Source organism: Filicampus tigris, chromosome 17 (assembly GCF_054856515.1).
Source record: "Filicampus tigris isolate MCC_2025a chromosome 17, RoL_Ftig_1.0, whole genome shotgun sequence".
Classification (NCBI taxonomy): Eukaryota; Metazoa; Chordata; class Actinopteri; order Syngnathiformes; family Syngnathidae; genus Filicampus; species Filicampus tigris.
This window is the reverse complement of record NC_141233.1, coordinates 15,841,277-15,856,538: the sequence shown is the minus strand read 5'-3', so window position 1 is coordinate 15,856,538 and position 15,262 is coordinate 15,841,277. Positions and strand designations below refer to the sequence as shown.

Genomic DNA, 15,262 nt, shown 5'->3' with positions numbered 1-15,262 from the left:
GAAGTCCACTTTGGCGGGACGTCACAAGTCTATAACGGTTCTTCCGTTTGCTTCTTCTGGAGGGGGAAAAAAAAAAAAAAAAAGTTATTCCAAAAGTTTCGAAGACTCAAAATCCACCATCGCTGCATCCAGGCTGCGTGCGCGTGTGCAGTGTTTTATACGCATGTGACATGGCCCCGCCTCCGGCTCCGTCTCCAAGACGACACATTATGAAAACAACAAACCACATGTGTGGGGTGATAACCACTCCCCTTTGTTTTTTGGGTCCGGACGGGGGAAAAAGTGAGAGACGGCCAACAGCAAGAGGCAGAAGAGCTGGACCACATCCACAACTTGTACGATGACTTGCCCGAGTTGCTTTCGCACATGCCGAGCCAATTGCAATGTTTGTGTACCGCTGCAAAGAACCTCTGCACTATAGCTTCTATTCCTTCTACAACTGTGCAGCAAAGACTTTGTACAATTGGTACAATCCCTCCAAATCTACCGGCCACTTGGCTCCTCTCCTCTCGAGCCCCCTCCATAGCCTTTCAATGGGGTCGAGGTCTGGGGACTAAGATGGAAATGGGAGGAGCTCCATCCAAGTCATTCGGGAGGCCAGCGTACAGCGGGCACACGACGAGCGGCTTTGCAGCCGACGGGGCAGTCGGCAACCAGCGAATGATCGCCAACGCGGCCAGCGGCCCGTCCCAAAGACGCCATCTTGAGTCAAGGACGGGCCACGGGCGGGAACGCAGTTGGGAGGCAAACGCGTGTGTGCGAACATCTGGAAATGCTCAAAAGCAGCGGCGGGGGCGCGCACGAGGACACACACGTGTCATCTTCCCAGAATGCATTGTGGTTAAAGTGACTCACTCCAGAGCGCACGCACGGACAAAGACGCGCCGGCATGGCAACACAACAAGAAGGGAAAGAAGAGGAAAGCAGCCCACCACGGTGGACATTTTTATTTATTTGTCTACTACGGAGGCCATGTTGGCTCCCTTGAGCAAGACGGCAGCCATGTTGGCTCCACTCTTACACGTTGCTGAGCTGAAGTTGGGACTTCAAATGAAAACATTTGATTGGTATTTACTGCGCTTGAAAGTAGCTGCTTGTTCCTGAGGTTTGCCTTCATTTTTTCTTTTAGTGCTTACTGTTTCTTTTAGTGATGCTTTGACTGAGAAGGGCAGCCTATTACGAATGCTTAAAGACCTCAAATGGACGCTCATCAGTGATGTGTAGAATTAAAATGGAAACTTTAATTGTTGATGCTCAGACTTCAAATGGACACTTATTACTGATTATTTATTTATACTTGTTTTTCATGATGCTTGAATTTTGAAGGCATGCTTGTATTGTAATTGGACCTAAAATGGAGTGATTACTGAGGTTTACATTTAAAATAGATATTTAGTTATTGATATTTCAACCTCAAATGGATGATTATTATCGAAGAGTAAAAGTAAAACAGACGCTTATTTGTGAGATTTGGACTTAAAGGGGATGCTTCTCATTGATGTTTACTTGACTTCAACGGGACAATTCAGATTGATGTTTCGAGTTACAACGGGGGGACACCGGGGATGTTTGGACTTAGTAGGTGTGATAATATGGGGCTTTGGATTAGAAATTTATTTTTATCTGATATTTAGAATGCAAAGTTCCACATACACACACACAAAAATATTGCAACTTTCAAGCTTGAAATGAGACAAACTCTCATGCTCGCTTTTACTTTGGAGAGATTCTTGTCTTGATTTGTTGTCTTGTTTTTGAGTGAGGAAGTGAGATTTTCAATCATTTATTGTGCATCTCATTTGCGTCCGCCATCACTGGAAGCGCTCTAGAAAGTTCTGGTAGGTTTGTCTGTGAGCAGAGGCGGCCGGGACAAAATGTCCGCCGGGATGAGTGAGCACGTGCGGGTCTCGGAAGATCGTGAGGAGATCCCGGCTCATGTCGGCGGGAATCACGCCGTCCTCCAGGCCGAACACGTGCATGGACGCCATCTGGAGCGGCTTCGAGTAGAATCTGAGGAAGGGGTGCAAAGGGCTACGACGTTTACGCCCCGTGTCGTCAGACATCCCGACCCCACGGAAAGTTTTTGCCGGCCTGACCTGAGGTGCTGCGCGCAGGCGCTGCGGAAGCCAGCGACCAGGATGGCGAAGCGGAAGGTGAAGTCCGGCTCGGCGTTGGACTCCTGCAGCGCGCACAACATGGCCACCAAAGCGGCGCCTTGGCTGAAGCCCAGGATGCCGTCGAACGGGCCGTGATGCCGCACCGCCTGGCACAGCGCCGCCACGCTCTCGTCCAGGCCTGCGCTCTCGTCGCAACGCTGCTGCGCGCTGAAGGTCCGGGAGGCGGGGTCCGAGAACCACCAGCCTCGGGCCTCCCGGTTTCCACCGCCGTCGTCGTCCAAAGTGCCGCCGACGCTTTCTTGGGCTGCACCGCGACAGCGACAACAACAACAACCACCACATTAGTCCTGGATAGTGCTGGAAATTTCTAGAATGTTTGGAAAGTAAACATGAATCAGGTAAAAATATAAAAATGAATAAAAGGAGATAAGTGTTTTTCACATGACAGCGACAATATATTTTGATATCGTGGATTCTATTGTACCTCTAGGGTTGAAAAACAAACAATGAAATAATGCCTAATCTGTATCGGGACTTTCACATAGTCAACAAACTGAATTCTCCTCAATTACTATGCTGGGGTTTTTATATCGCTGACTCCAGGGCTGAAACCCTGAAACACCATATAGATTTTTTTTTATAGTGGATAAGGCTTTAAATATTTTATTGAACAATCACTAGAAATTGCATTAACCAAAATCGCAAATGTTGAGGTAAATATGACTCACTCACGTCGGTTGAGTAAATTCAGTTCAACTGCCATGAAAATCTCCCAAATGTAAAAATTCTCACATTGGCATTCAATTAATTTTAAAGGTGAAAAGATTGAATTAGCAACGAAATTCAATTGTTACACGAGCTTGGTCACGGGAGTGACGTGCATCGGTTACGAATCACAGTGGGCATATACCGCCACCTAGTGGCCACTCAATCCACTGCACCTGTCACGTTCGACCGTTCAAATTTTGCTTCGTGGAAAACAGCATTTTACTGATACAATTAAGCGATTTAAAAACCAAAACAAACCAAAAAACATTGTTCCAGCAAATCCTCAATATTTCATGATGAGTTCACAGACAAGCTCCAGAGGGAGAAAGAACTTCAGGCCGGCTGAAGTTCGAAGTGAGTTGCGCTTGAGCTCACCGAGCAAGTGCGGCGCGTCCACGTACACCAAGTGGACTTTGGTTTTGAGGAGCTTCCTCAGGGCGCCCGTCTTCTCCCGGAACGAGACGCCGTTCTGCCGGTAGCCGTGCACGCACAGCACCCGCAAAGGAGCCATGGTCAGTGCGAGATGAAGAGTTCACCGGAACTAACTAGCAAGCTTAGCTTCTTCTTTTTCCTCATTTGCGCCAGATGTGGCGTGTCAAGTGCATTGCTGCCCTCCACTGGTCGAAATGATTAAGGCACCCACACACACGCCAACCCCGCCCCCCACCACACACACACACACACACACACACACATCAGAGTAACTAACCTTAACCCTGGTCTAAGAATACTGAAATACTGCATCCGTATGAAAATGGCAGAAGGATCACAACTATCAAGATTTCCCGCTAGTTGTTGGGTGGCCATAGCTCCGCCTCTGCACACACCCATTCTCACACACGCACGCTCACGAACACGTTCACACACGAGCTCACATGCATGCATACACGCACAGAAATAGGACACGAAAAAAAACATTCTCACACAGACACACAAATACACTAAAGCAGACATACGAACGGGCACAGGAATGAAACCAAATGTTTGACCTTAAAGCGTTTTGGGGGCGCGAACTTTTATTATTTCATAAATGTTGTGAAAGCGCTATATAAATAAAGATGTATTTCATTGTACTGTATTGTTTTTTTTTTTTCAAGTTGGATGCGTCAAACTTTCCAGCGCTCGTGCTGCATTTCTCCATGCGACCACACGAGGGCGCCGATGGCTTGCCCTAGCCAAGGACTGAGGAGTTTTGTGTGTGCGTGTTTTTCTGCCCATTCCGTGTCAGGGTTGCGTTAAAGTTGCTGGCCTTCGCGAACCCGTTCAACATGTTGCAGATGCGCGTCGTGCGCGCGTAGGGCGACTCGCACGAGCGACTGCGCCCGGGGGACGGCACCCCTGGCCCGGTTCGTGGCGGCTTGGCGACACCGACTCAGCGCCCCTCTGCTTCTCCAAAAGTGAGCCAAGTGTGCGCCGACTGCAGGACAAAGTTGGACCCTTCCTGCTGACTTTTAGACCTCATGTCCGGAGCCAACTTTCGCTCGGCTGTTTTTGCGGGATTTGGCACAATTTTAATATTCGTGTCTTCGGGCGCCAACATCGGTCGTTGTGGATTTCGACTGACGCTCGGAACCGCCGTCGGATCGGAACCCGGTCGCCGTTTTGTTTTTTTGTTTTTGGGGCGAAGGGCGATGCGGTAGAAAGAAGGCCGCGTCGCCGTTCGGACTCGCGCTCAAGCGGCGGCTCGAAGTGAGTGAGGCCTGCGGGTCGGGCTTCTAGCGGACTTGAGTAGAACTCTTGGCCGCCTGGGAGGCTTCGCGGATCGGATCTGCCTGGCGCGATGGAGCGGATGGAAGTGGACCAGTGCGCAGGCGCAGCTGCCGGGGCTTTACGCAGGTCCATCAGCGCCCCCATGATTACGGGTGTCAGGTTAGTGGTACTGTAGGCCGTAATGAACCCGCTGGTGCATGAATTATGAAATTCAGGATTTTCTTTTCCTTCATAGCAGATAAATAAAGGAAATATGCTCCCCCCCACACACACACACAATTAATTTTTTTTTCAATAAGTTAAAGACCCCCCATCGAAGCCACAGGTGTCAAACTCAAGGCCCGGGGGCCAGATGCGGCCCGCGACATCATTTTATGTGGCCCGCAAAGGCATATCATGTGCATTGACTTCCTGTTTCTTGTAAAATGTCTGCAATTTTCACAACACTGAGATAGGACCGTTTGCAAGCATTTATTTTTGTTACCGATCCCTAACCTGGCAAGAGCCAAATTGCTAATGTGAGTCACTCATAGGAGTTGTCCACAGTTACCAATCTGGAACTGCTCCAATGTGATCTGCTCGGGAAAGGCGGGACATTCAGCACAATACTTTGCACTGATTGGGCGATGCGGCAACTTGTGCACGCCTACCAAACGTTTGTTTTGACCAATCACGGCAACGGAAATACAAACCCAAGAGATAAAAAAGCAGCTAAGAATACTCCTGCTGTTCGTCTTTCAAAAAGGAAACTGTGGGTGATGCCGTGAGAACAGAATTAATTGCAGCGCCCATGCATTCGTCCACCGGTGTTGCCATGTTTGGTTTGTTTGTTCCCCTGGCCTCAGCGCTTCTTGTTCTTGTCACTCACCGTAAACCAGAGCGAAGACAATATAAGAATTGACGTCAATTGAGTTTTCGTGATCAATTGTGAATGATTTCTTGTGATGCTTTGAAAACCATCCGAGGACACTTGGGACGCGTTTTGGCCGAACTAAATAAGAGTGCCACTTTGCGAGGCGACCGCATTCATCGCTACTTTGCAAGAATAACGTTAGCTTGCGATGTCTCCCAAAGGACGAGTTGTCGCGCGCCGAGTTTGCTGTTGGCCGCCAAGGCACTGACGTTGCCACGTCTGATTGTTGCGTTTGCGTCCACCAGTGAGCGTATGGCAGTGTGCAGTCCCGCCGTCTCGCTGCGACAAAGGCGAGTGTCCGTCAACTGCAGCTGTCTGTCACAGGTCAGTGTGTGCCTGTGTGTGGGTGTGTGTGTGTCCACCGCACACTCGGGCTGGGCCAGCAATTGGAGATTATTAGTGAGGGGGATTTTTTTTTCTTTTCATAGTTGTCATAGTTTTAACGGGGAAAATCAACCCAAACATATTTATTTCCAGAATATGTTCTATGGAGGCCTACTAGTTGAAATACAACATTCTGATTAATATTGCGTTTGTGGAATATAAATTAAGCAGCAAAATGCACCCACTTTTCGCCATCTCTGGGGGCGGCCATTTTGTCACTTTTGTGACAGCGAAGTTGCTCAGGGCTCAGATAACGACCAATCGCGGCTCAGTTATTTTCTGAAGCTGAGCCGTGATATCTGAGCCCTGAGCAACTTCAATGTCATCTCCGGTCGACAGAAGTGACAAAATGGCCGCCCCCTGAGCTATCTAAACGCGGGTGGATTTCTCATATTGCACAAACGCAATATTAATCCGAATGCCGTGTTTAGACTAGTAGGCCGGCATAGAACATATTGCGGAAAAAAAATATGTTTGCCGATGTCGCTACGCGGCTCTATGCGATCAGGGTTTTTGGGCTCGAGCAGCGAGTTTGAAAAACAAAAACCATACTCCGTCAGCGATTTGATCAGAAGGCGGCGCAACGCATCCATTTCAACAATTTGTCTATTTACTTTTGCAGTTGATTTTCTCTTATTTGTGTGCAAACGCTTTCATTCTGCGTGCGCGTCCCCCGTCCGCCTCCAGTCAGCATGACGTGCGTGCTCATGTGTGCAGGAGGACAACATGGAGGCGTCGCTCCTGGGGAACCCACCGCACAGACTCAGGTGGCGACGCGCCTGGCTGGCCCCTCCCACTTTGCGGGCGCTCGCACTCACACTTCCTGTTTGCCTTCCAGTGTTTCCTGTCAGCCCGCGGCTCCGCCCAGCAGCCAGTGGCAACAGCAGCCGCCAGCCGAGGTGGCCTTTGCCTTCGCGGCCGTGCTGTTGACGCTCATGCTTAAGTTGACCCTAACCCGTTTGCGTTTGTGTCATCCTCAGTGGTTTGGCTGGCAGCAAAGCAACGCGACGCCAAATTCCTCGCCGAGTCCGGCCAGGAGGTCGGGCTGCAACCACTCAGTGAGCCGAGACTGACTGACTGACGTCTCGCTCGCTGCCGTGATTCTTGCAAATGTCCTTTTTCTCTCTGCAACTCATGACATTTCTTTCCTGTCTCTCGACTTGCAGATTGTCCGGCAGAGCTGTGGGCGGAGTCAACGTCAGATGGCCCGCCTTAACGCCGCTCAAGCGAAAAGGTTTATATCTTTCATTCAATCCCAATTTTTATAGACGGTGCTACCTTAACTTAATCGACAACTAATCGATTATCAAATCAATCAACTATTTTAATAATCGATTCATCGTTTAGAAATGTCAAATTGTCCAAACTTTCAGAATTTGAGCCTCTGAATAGTAAATATTCTCCAATTTCTGCAGACTGATTATCTTTTGTTTTGTTTTTTCAAAATTAGACATTTGCAAGCATCCACTTTTACTTTGGGAAACAACGATGAACACTTTTAACACCGGATGTTATGGACGGACCGAGACGGGAACTGAGACGTAGTCAGCGTGTGAATTTTCTGCACTGTCGAATTGAAATAACATTTTTGAGTAAAGTAATGGAAATTGAATTTTTTTTTTTTTTTTTTAAATTATTTTTTCCGATCCATTGACTGGTATGGGCTATCACTTGTATAGTGCATTTGTATCCTTTGGTACTCAAAGCGCTTCACACTGTAACTCATCTACCTACTGATGACGCAGCATCAGGAGCAACTGGGGGTTCAGTATCTTGCTCAAGGATACTTCGACGTGGTCGCAATGGCCGGGGATCGAACCCACAACCTCTGGGTTGGGAAACAACCACTCGACCACTGAGCCATGCAGCCCCATTAATGGAAAAAAATATCAACAGTCAATTATTCAAATAGTTACTGGCAGCCTCAGTTTTTAGACAGTACAGTGCTATTTTCTGTTGTTTAAAAACAAACCAAAAATCCCCCAAATGTTTTTGGGCTGGCTGGAACGCATTGATGGCATTTGAATGGGCAAAAGTGATTTGCTACACGAGCAGGCGGGCGGGGTGACGAGCTCGCTCGCGGAACCAATGAGAGGCCTCAGTTAAGGTAGAACGACAGTATACCGATGTCCATGCGATTCCTCACTGTCCTCTCTTGATGTCGTCTCTCAGGAGGGGCGGAGTCAGACGGCCCCCCCAAGAAGCTTTTTGTGACTGGAGTGTTAGACCCCGCTCACCACAGTCGTTATGCACTCAGGTGATGACCAATCACAACACTCCTCCTAACTTTGTTCACTTTTTGTCTAATCACAACGCTCCTGGCTTAGTTCCCTGTACAGTGAACCACCGACCATTTGCCATTCAGCTGCTCGCACATTCGTCTGTACGACCTCATTACAAACTAGTTGCTGAAAAACTCAACTTTGTGTGCTGTAAATTACCTCAAGATGACACCCAAACAGCCTGCTCCTTTGGAAGCTCACGTTGGAACTAAGCTAAGCTCTTAAGCGCTAACGCTAGAGGTAGAATTGGAAGCTAAAATTCAAAGCTAATGTTAGCACTAACTTCTGACGCTAACATTGGTGTTTGTTGGCTCTTACGCTTGAGGCAACATTGAAAGCTAAGTTTGAATGCAAAGGTCGGAATCTAACATTGGTCTTTCTTAACTCTTCCGCTAGAGTAGGGATGTCAAACTTTGGAGGGACGTTAAGACTGTGAACCCAAATAAACGTGTGATCACACCTCATGACACCTGTGCGCTAGAGGTAACATTGGAAGCTAACGTTGAACACTAATATTGGAGCCTAAGATCAGAATCTAATGTTGATATTCCCCATTTACTTGTAACGCTCGAGGTAACAATGCAAGCTAATGTTGGAACTAATATTAGATGCTTACATTGGTCTTTGTTAGCTCCAAAACTAGAAGTAAGGTTAGAAGCTGGTGTTGGCGCTAACACGTGAAGCTAACTTTGGTCTTCGTTAGCGCTACCGTTATAAGTCACTTTGGAAGTTAACATTTAGCGCTAATGTTGGAATCTAAGTTCTGCATTATTTGTTAGTGTGAACATAGCGCACTTTGGTTAGATAAAATGACGTGGTTTGGTTGGATAGTTTGTAAGTGTGTTGTGCAGAGGTGCAATTATTGCTCGCTTAATCATTTTGAGACCTTGCAAATCGGAATTTCAACCTCTCAACAGTAAACATCCTTCCGTTTGTTTAGTCGTCAATGAAAGCCGACTGACTACCTTTGGTGTGTTTTGAAAATCAGACTTTTTCTGCACTGCCTATTTGAAATAATGTGCAGTTTTTAACTCATTCTACCCGAATTACATACTTAGGTCATTTCACAGAGGTTCTGGAAAAAGTCTGGTATGAGTGAGAGTTAACCGAGATGATTTAAAAAAAAAACAACAAAAACAAAACATCCAATTCATCACTCATTGACAGATTAATATGATTAAAAAAATAGTTATTCGCGGCCTTAGTGTTTTGATAGGTTAAATGTTTAAAGCCCGTAGAAGGTAACTCTAGAAAAATGTTTCATTGCCTCTGTGTATTGTAGATTTTGACCTATTGTGGGCGGGACTTGAACTTCAACGCCCCCAAAATGATAAACCTAATCACTATTGCTCCTCGCTTCCTTTTTGTCTCTGCCCGAAGCACCTCGGCTGCAGAGTCTGCTCCCAGCGGAGGAGGAGGAGGAGGAGGAGGAGGAGGACCTCCGCTGTCTCCGCCCACTTTCACACCATTCACCACCCACCCGCCACATTAAGCCCGCCCCCACCGCCGCACAAGTCCCACCTCTTCTTGTACTGCTGGAGGTCCCGTGATGATGTCACACGTGGGGCGGGACCAGATGGAGTCAACCTGTGCCTTAGGACTCAGTCGCCATCTTGAGTAGGATTGCAAAATTCTGTGAATTTTTGTCAAGGTGAAAACTTCTCTTCCCAGTGGAGAGTTTTCAGTTCGGAATTGTCCCCAGTTTCACTTCCCATGGAAATTTGCCGCATGTCGCAATGCTCATTTTCAGCAAGGACGACGATCCTTGTGGGAGGTCAAGGGATGCTGCGACCTTCAGTCATTTGATTGCTTGACACTGGCCTGGTCGCTGGTGCGAGCAGCAGCAGCGCACCCAAGTGGACGCTCCCTGTCTCTGCATGAACACCAGCACTTTGCTTTTTCTTTCATATTTTTTTCCATGACAGTGTTACAGTGTACAGCTACAGTTCTTGTTTAGAAATTAGGTCCAGGAATCTTTTATGGAGAGAATTTTTTTTCACCAGTCAAACTTAACTACCTTGTGTCTCCCAAAAGGTTCAGAATGTAACAACAAATTGATATTTTTTGTTGTAATAAGAGAATAAAATTAGATTTTTCCAGAAAAAAAAAAGTTCAACAAAGATATATTTTGTTGAGATTAAATTTGAGATTTTTTTTTTTTGTAGCTAGTTTAGTCAAAAGTTAAACAGCGGAACAAGCGATTTTCAAATTTATTCCTGTTATATTATTCCTTTTTCCTCTAAAGAAATATAGAACCATATTCTAAAAGACATAATCCCCTAGCTCCCAAAAAACAAAAATGTTTTTTTTCCTCTAATAAATTTTACATGAGTTCTGTCAGATTTAGGTTATGATGCAACACAATCATATCAGATTATATAATTGGCCGAAAAACTGAAGTAGGTAGGGGTCATAGATGAGCAGTGCCATGTTCCAGTACGTGCGCAATGTCACAATCATCACGTGACTGGCCAAGACGGCACTGCGAAGGCTATGTCAATATTTTGATACTTAATTGGCTTCAAGTTTTTTCAGGGAATCGGATGCTGCTGATACATGAATGGACACTGAATTTTCAGTGGCGGTTTGCTTGAACATGCATCTTTGACATATCAAGGCCCTCAATAGCAATGGTGGACTCCAGACTTGTGCACAGTAGCTTAGCATGTCGCTAGCGTCAAAGTGCAACTATTTCTGTGAAGCCAAAAGCAAAGGTCAACGACCAAAGAACGTGTTTGTCCGCTTGCTGCCGTCTGTTTTCACGTCCGTTTGCGTTTCGGGACTTTTTTTCCGCCGTTGAGTGTTTTCAAGGCAAGGACGACGACGACGACGACTTTCCCCTTCCTGGATTTGCGCCGCCGTCCGGCGGCTGACATTGAAGCAACGTTTGGCGATTGCGTGCCGACAAGTTTGTGTAAAAAGTGACTGATGAAGTCAAAGCACAAGAAGGAGCAAAAAGAACAAAATTGTCTATTTGAGAAATGAAACATTTTTATGCAACGTGCTGAAAATAAAACAAGGTCTGGATGATTTTGTCTGTCGCCTGGCAGGCTTTTATCGGAACGGAACGTCAACTGTTTGCAGACACGATTGTTGCGCTGACGAGAAAACAGCTCAAGTACGCCTCCCATTTTCAAACGTGAAAGTTACTCCAAACAACTTGCAAGGCTCGCTGAGCTGCTCAAGCCACCGCAGGCCATCTCCACTCGGTAGTGGGCGAGGTGGCGTTCGAGCACGTTATGAGCAAAGCAAGCATCAATGCTGACTTGAAGACTGACTATTGAGGGACCTTCCTTCTAAGTCAAGGTCGGCTAAAAACCTACAGGTGGCACCGGTCAACGGGAGAGCAGCGGGAGGTCTCCCGGGTTGATGATTAGGCTGGAGTCCAGGTTGAGATTTTCTGTGGAGAACCACAAAGAAGGAACGTTGACCCATTTGGATGTCCAAAATCAAGTGGCTTTTGTTTGGACAGCGCCACGCGACCACGCTTGGCATAAAAACAAAGGTCAAGCAGAAGCCTGACTAATTATATGTCTTTTATGCATTTTTTCACATTTAAATGATCATGCGGTCCTGATCGAACCTCTTTGGGGGCCGGTTCCGGCCCGCACGTTTGGTATGACTGCTGTAGCGCATCATTCATGACAGAAACGCAACGATACTTAAGTATTTATCATTTACTATTAAACTAAAAAGTTCTAATTGCCTCATTTTACAGGTGCTTCCAATAGCATACCAATAATTTCTTCTAACTTTTTAGGAATAAAACCTCTGTGTGATTTTTGATTAAGACTTAAGGCAAGTTTGGTCATGACACTGCTATGCAGCGAGCGACACGTTTTTTGGAGGCGCTACGCAAAAACGTCCGAAGGCCCAACGAAGCTGACCTTGGTCGAAGTTGAGCTTCTTGCCGAGTCCGTCCATGTCCACCAAGTCGCTGTTGACGTCCGAGTCGTTGAGCGCGCTCAGCGTCACGTCTGCCAGCAGCAATCAACAAGACTCGTTGAGTGACTTTTTTTTCCAACCTCAACGTCCAAAAACATGGTCAGAAAGCATTTTCTCGACAACTGTCATCCAAATAAAGATTCCGTCAACAATTTGGAAGCGATTTCTATATTTTCTGAGCAATCACAATTTGAACGTAGCATTTTGTTGAAAAGAAAAGCAAAAGAACAAACGAAAGAAAGACGGGCATTTTAGTGGGGCGAGAGGCATACCTGCTGTCTTCTGCTTCTTGATGGGCGGGGCCAGGGAGGAGGAGTTCTGCATTCCCGACGCCACGACGACCTGCGGGGCGGATGCAGGCGCAGCGGCGGCGGGCAGAGCAGGGGGGGCGGCGGCGGCGGGCAGAGCAGGGGGGGCGGCCTTTTTGGCGCTCTTCTTGGGCGAGTCGACGGCGAGGGGCACCCTGCTATCCTCGTACAACTTCCTCTTGACCGTGCTCTTGATCTGAGCGCTGCCGTGGGACAAAAACAAATCCAATCACTCAACTTGCCTGCAAAAACGCAATTCCATGAACATTCTATCAATAGAGGAGCTGAAGTGTTACCCCTCTTTATAAGAGCGTATTTTCACTTATTGCATTCTGATTGTACTGTATTGACCACACACGGGTGTAGAGAGAGAAAAAAAAAAAAAAAGGTTGGAAAAAGGTTAGTTCTGCGGCTGCAACAGATTTAACAGATGAATTGCATTTCCATTCGTTTCAAATGGGAAAAAGCTCAATTTATGAACGTTTCAGGTTATGAACAGGCTCATGGAAGCAATTACGTTTGGAACTTGAGGTTGCAGTGTACTGCCTTGACATGTTTCATGAGCATAAAGTTTTTTTTCTTTTTTATTTTAAGGCAGGGCTCTACACTATACCTTTGTAACGGTGCGAACAACTTTTTCTGTTGCTCAGGGCTCAGGTAACAACCAATCGCAGCTCACCTGTTTTCAGGTTTTGCTCATGTGCCGCTTGCAAACTGAGCCGTGAGCAATTGTGATGGAATTTTCAGTCAAAAGCAACTAACAAAATGATCGCCCCGTGAGATGGATCAAAATGGCTGGATTTTGCTTTTTCCGAGTTTAGACTCATGGGGCCACATAGAACATGTATATATACATATGAAAGCAGGTTTTCTCATACATACACGGTGCGATCTTTAATCACGCTGCTGATGCTGTTGAGGTCGTCGCCAAATCGCCGTACGGCCAAGCGCAGCATCTCGATCTCCGTCTCTGTCCATTTGGCCCTGAACACGGCCGGCAATTAGCCACCTAAGCTAAGCCGTTATCAGCGCAGGCGGCCGTACTCACCCTGCGGGGCTGCTGTCGGACACCGGGTGCAGCTGCATGGTCAGCTCGCCCAGTTTGCTGAAAGCGGCGCCCGCCGCCGAGAAGATCTCACCCACCTGCGAGAGAATTTGCCCAACAATCACACAAAAGCAAGATTCAGAAACCCCTGGGAGGGCAAAAGCAACATTTTGTTTACAATGAGGAGCCAAGTGTTTGTGCAAACAATTCGAACACCAACGAAATAATTTGTAAACAAATATACAATGATGAAGAGGCAGCATTTGTTGACAATGGCGATGCAAATGAAACATTTTGCCAACTATTGTGATGGGTACCAATTATCGAATGCATCACTCTATAACCAAATACGATGTGAATGCAGCTTTTTAGCAATGACAGTGTGAATTTTGTTAATTCTAATGTGAAATCAAATTTTTGTGAACAATTACGATCAGGGATGGGCGAGTACCGATACGGTATCAGGCCAATATTTCAAGGTATTCATAGAGTTTGCCGATACCAGCCACCAATACTTAGGTAGAAAAAACAAATCTGACATGGAGTTACGTCATCTTTGGCAGTAGTTGGCGCTGTACTGAGGCAGTATGACACATTGGCGATTCATCATCTGCGTCAGACAGTTTTGTTATCATTACGTTAATCTACATTGTATGTATTGAAAGTACTGGCTGTATCGTAATCGGTATCGGTGAGTAATGCAAGGGTGATGGTAACTAGTACCAATCTGGACGCCAAAGTGATATCGAACATCCTAATTACGACGCAAATGAGCCATTTTGTTGACAACGTTGATGCGAATGGAGCATTTCGCTAACAATGACGAAACCGTGACCTCCTTTCTCAAAGTCACGATTTTTATTGGGCTTTTGCATTTCGGACAAAATCTGAAATGGCTTCAATCAATCAATCAATCACATTTTATTTATATAGCACTTTTCATACATAAAAATGCAACTCAAAGTGCTTTAAAACATTCAAAGCAAAACATAGAATTCTCTTCAATCAAAAGAAAAGATAAATTATTTAAGGAAAAAAAAAGCGTCAAAACTTTTTGGAAAGCAACCCACTGACGATCCATGCTGCCTAATTGCATATATACCTTCGCAGAAGCAGACGTCATGTCGACAAAAGGCAGTAGCTCTTCTCTTTGCCGACTTTTCTTGGTTAATACAAACAAAAACACAAGCTAGCTACCACTGCTAGCCGCGAGCTCGCTGACGTTAGCCGGGCGGGCTGTCGGTAATTAGCGGGTTTCCATTGAGAAACGAGTTACATTCCATACACAACACGCCGACCAAAGGTCAAAGTTTGTCAAATTGGATTTGCAAAGCAAAGCGGCTCCAAGAGCTTCCCGAATCAGTTTTGCAGAAAGAATCGTTGACACAAAGCGAGGTGGCAGTCGGGCCCAATTGGCAAGCTGTGAACGCCATTGGATGGTCTAAACCGGAAAGGCGGTCTTGATCCGAGGTTTTTCATTGGTTGCCTTCTTCTTCTTTTTCCTAGAAGACTAGGTACAGCAAGTCCACTGCTGCCCTCCACTGGTCAGGTGTCCCAAACATACATTCGTCCCCATCAAATTCTATCGTACAACCCAGTACTTTTTAAAAACTGCAAAAACTCCTTTCCCCTCTTGATCAATGAAACACCCATCCTCAACATCCAACCCACCAAACGCACCAGCCGGGATAAAATTATTTCATCCCTCCTTGCAAAGCTTAAAGGAATTAGTCGCCTTGTTGCCAATGCTCATTATCAACTGTCAAGTCCTTGCAGAAGACGGACAACGA

The 15,262-nt window shown here is 46.4% G+C and overlaps 3 protein-coding genes across 3 annotated transcripts; 1 reads left to right on the top strand and 2 right to left on the bottom strand.

The window, feature by feature from the left end:
- Window positions 1-1,591: 1,591 nt before the first annotated feature.
- On the bottom strand, window positions 1,592-3,467 carry ovca2 (OVCA2 serine hydrolase domain containing). The gene is made up of 3 exons (XM_086057299.1): window positions 3,261-3,467; window positions 2,097-2,421; window positions 1,592-2,010 (listed from the first exon to the last, which is right to left on the bottom strand). Exons 1-3 carry the CDS (start codon window positions 3,394-3,396, stop codon window positions 1,812-1,814), a joined length of 660 nt encoding a protein of 219 aa, XP_085913425.1. The 5' UTR covers window positions 3,397-3,467; the 3' UTR covers window positions 1,592-1,811.
- A 573-nt stretch (window positions 3,468-4,040) lies between these two features.
- Window positions 4,041-11,204, top strand: LOC147133682 (uncharacterized). The gene is made up of 8 exons (XM_086057301.1): window positions 4,041-4,754; window positions 5,754-5,832; window positions 6,610-6,659; window positions 6,731-6,791; window positions 6,873-6,931; window positions 7,059-7,126; window positions 8,065-8,149; window positions 9,555-11,204. The coding sequence occupies exons 1-8, from the start codon at window positions 4,666-4,668 to the stop codon at window positions 9,664-9,666; spliced, it is 603 nt and encodes a 200-aa protein (XP_085913427.1). The 5' UTR covers window positions 4,041-4,665; the 3' UTR covers window positions 9,667-11,204.
- bacc1 (BPTF associated chromatin complex component 1) lies at window positions 11,148-15,023 on the bottom strand. The gene is made up of 6 exons (XM_086057300.1): window positions 14,575-15,023; window positions 13,476-13,570; window positions 13,310-13,411; window positions 12,392-12,630; window positions 12,062-12,151; window positions 11,148-11,574 (listed from the first exon to the last, which is right to left on the bottom strand). The coding sequence occupies exons 1-6, from the start codon at window positions 14,593-14,595 to the stop codon at window positions 11,510-11,512; spliced, it is 612 nt and encodes a 203-aa protein (XP_085913426.1). The 5' UTR covers window positions 14,596-15,023; the 3' UTR covers window positions 11,148-11,509.
- Between the last annotated feature and the right edge of the window lie 239 nt (window positions 15,024-15,262).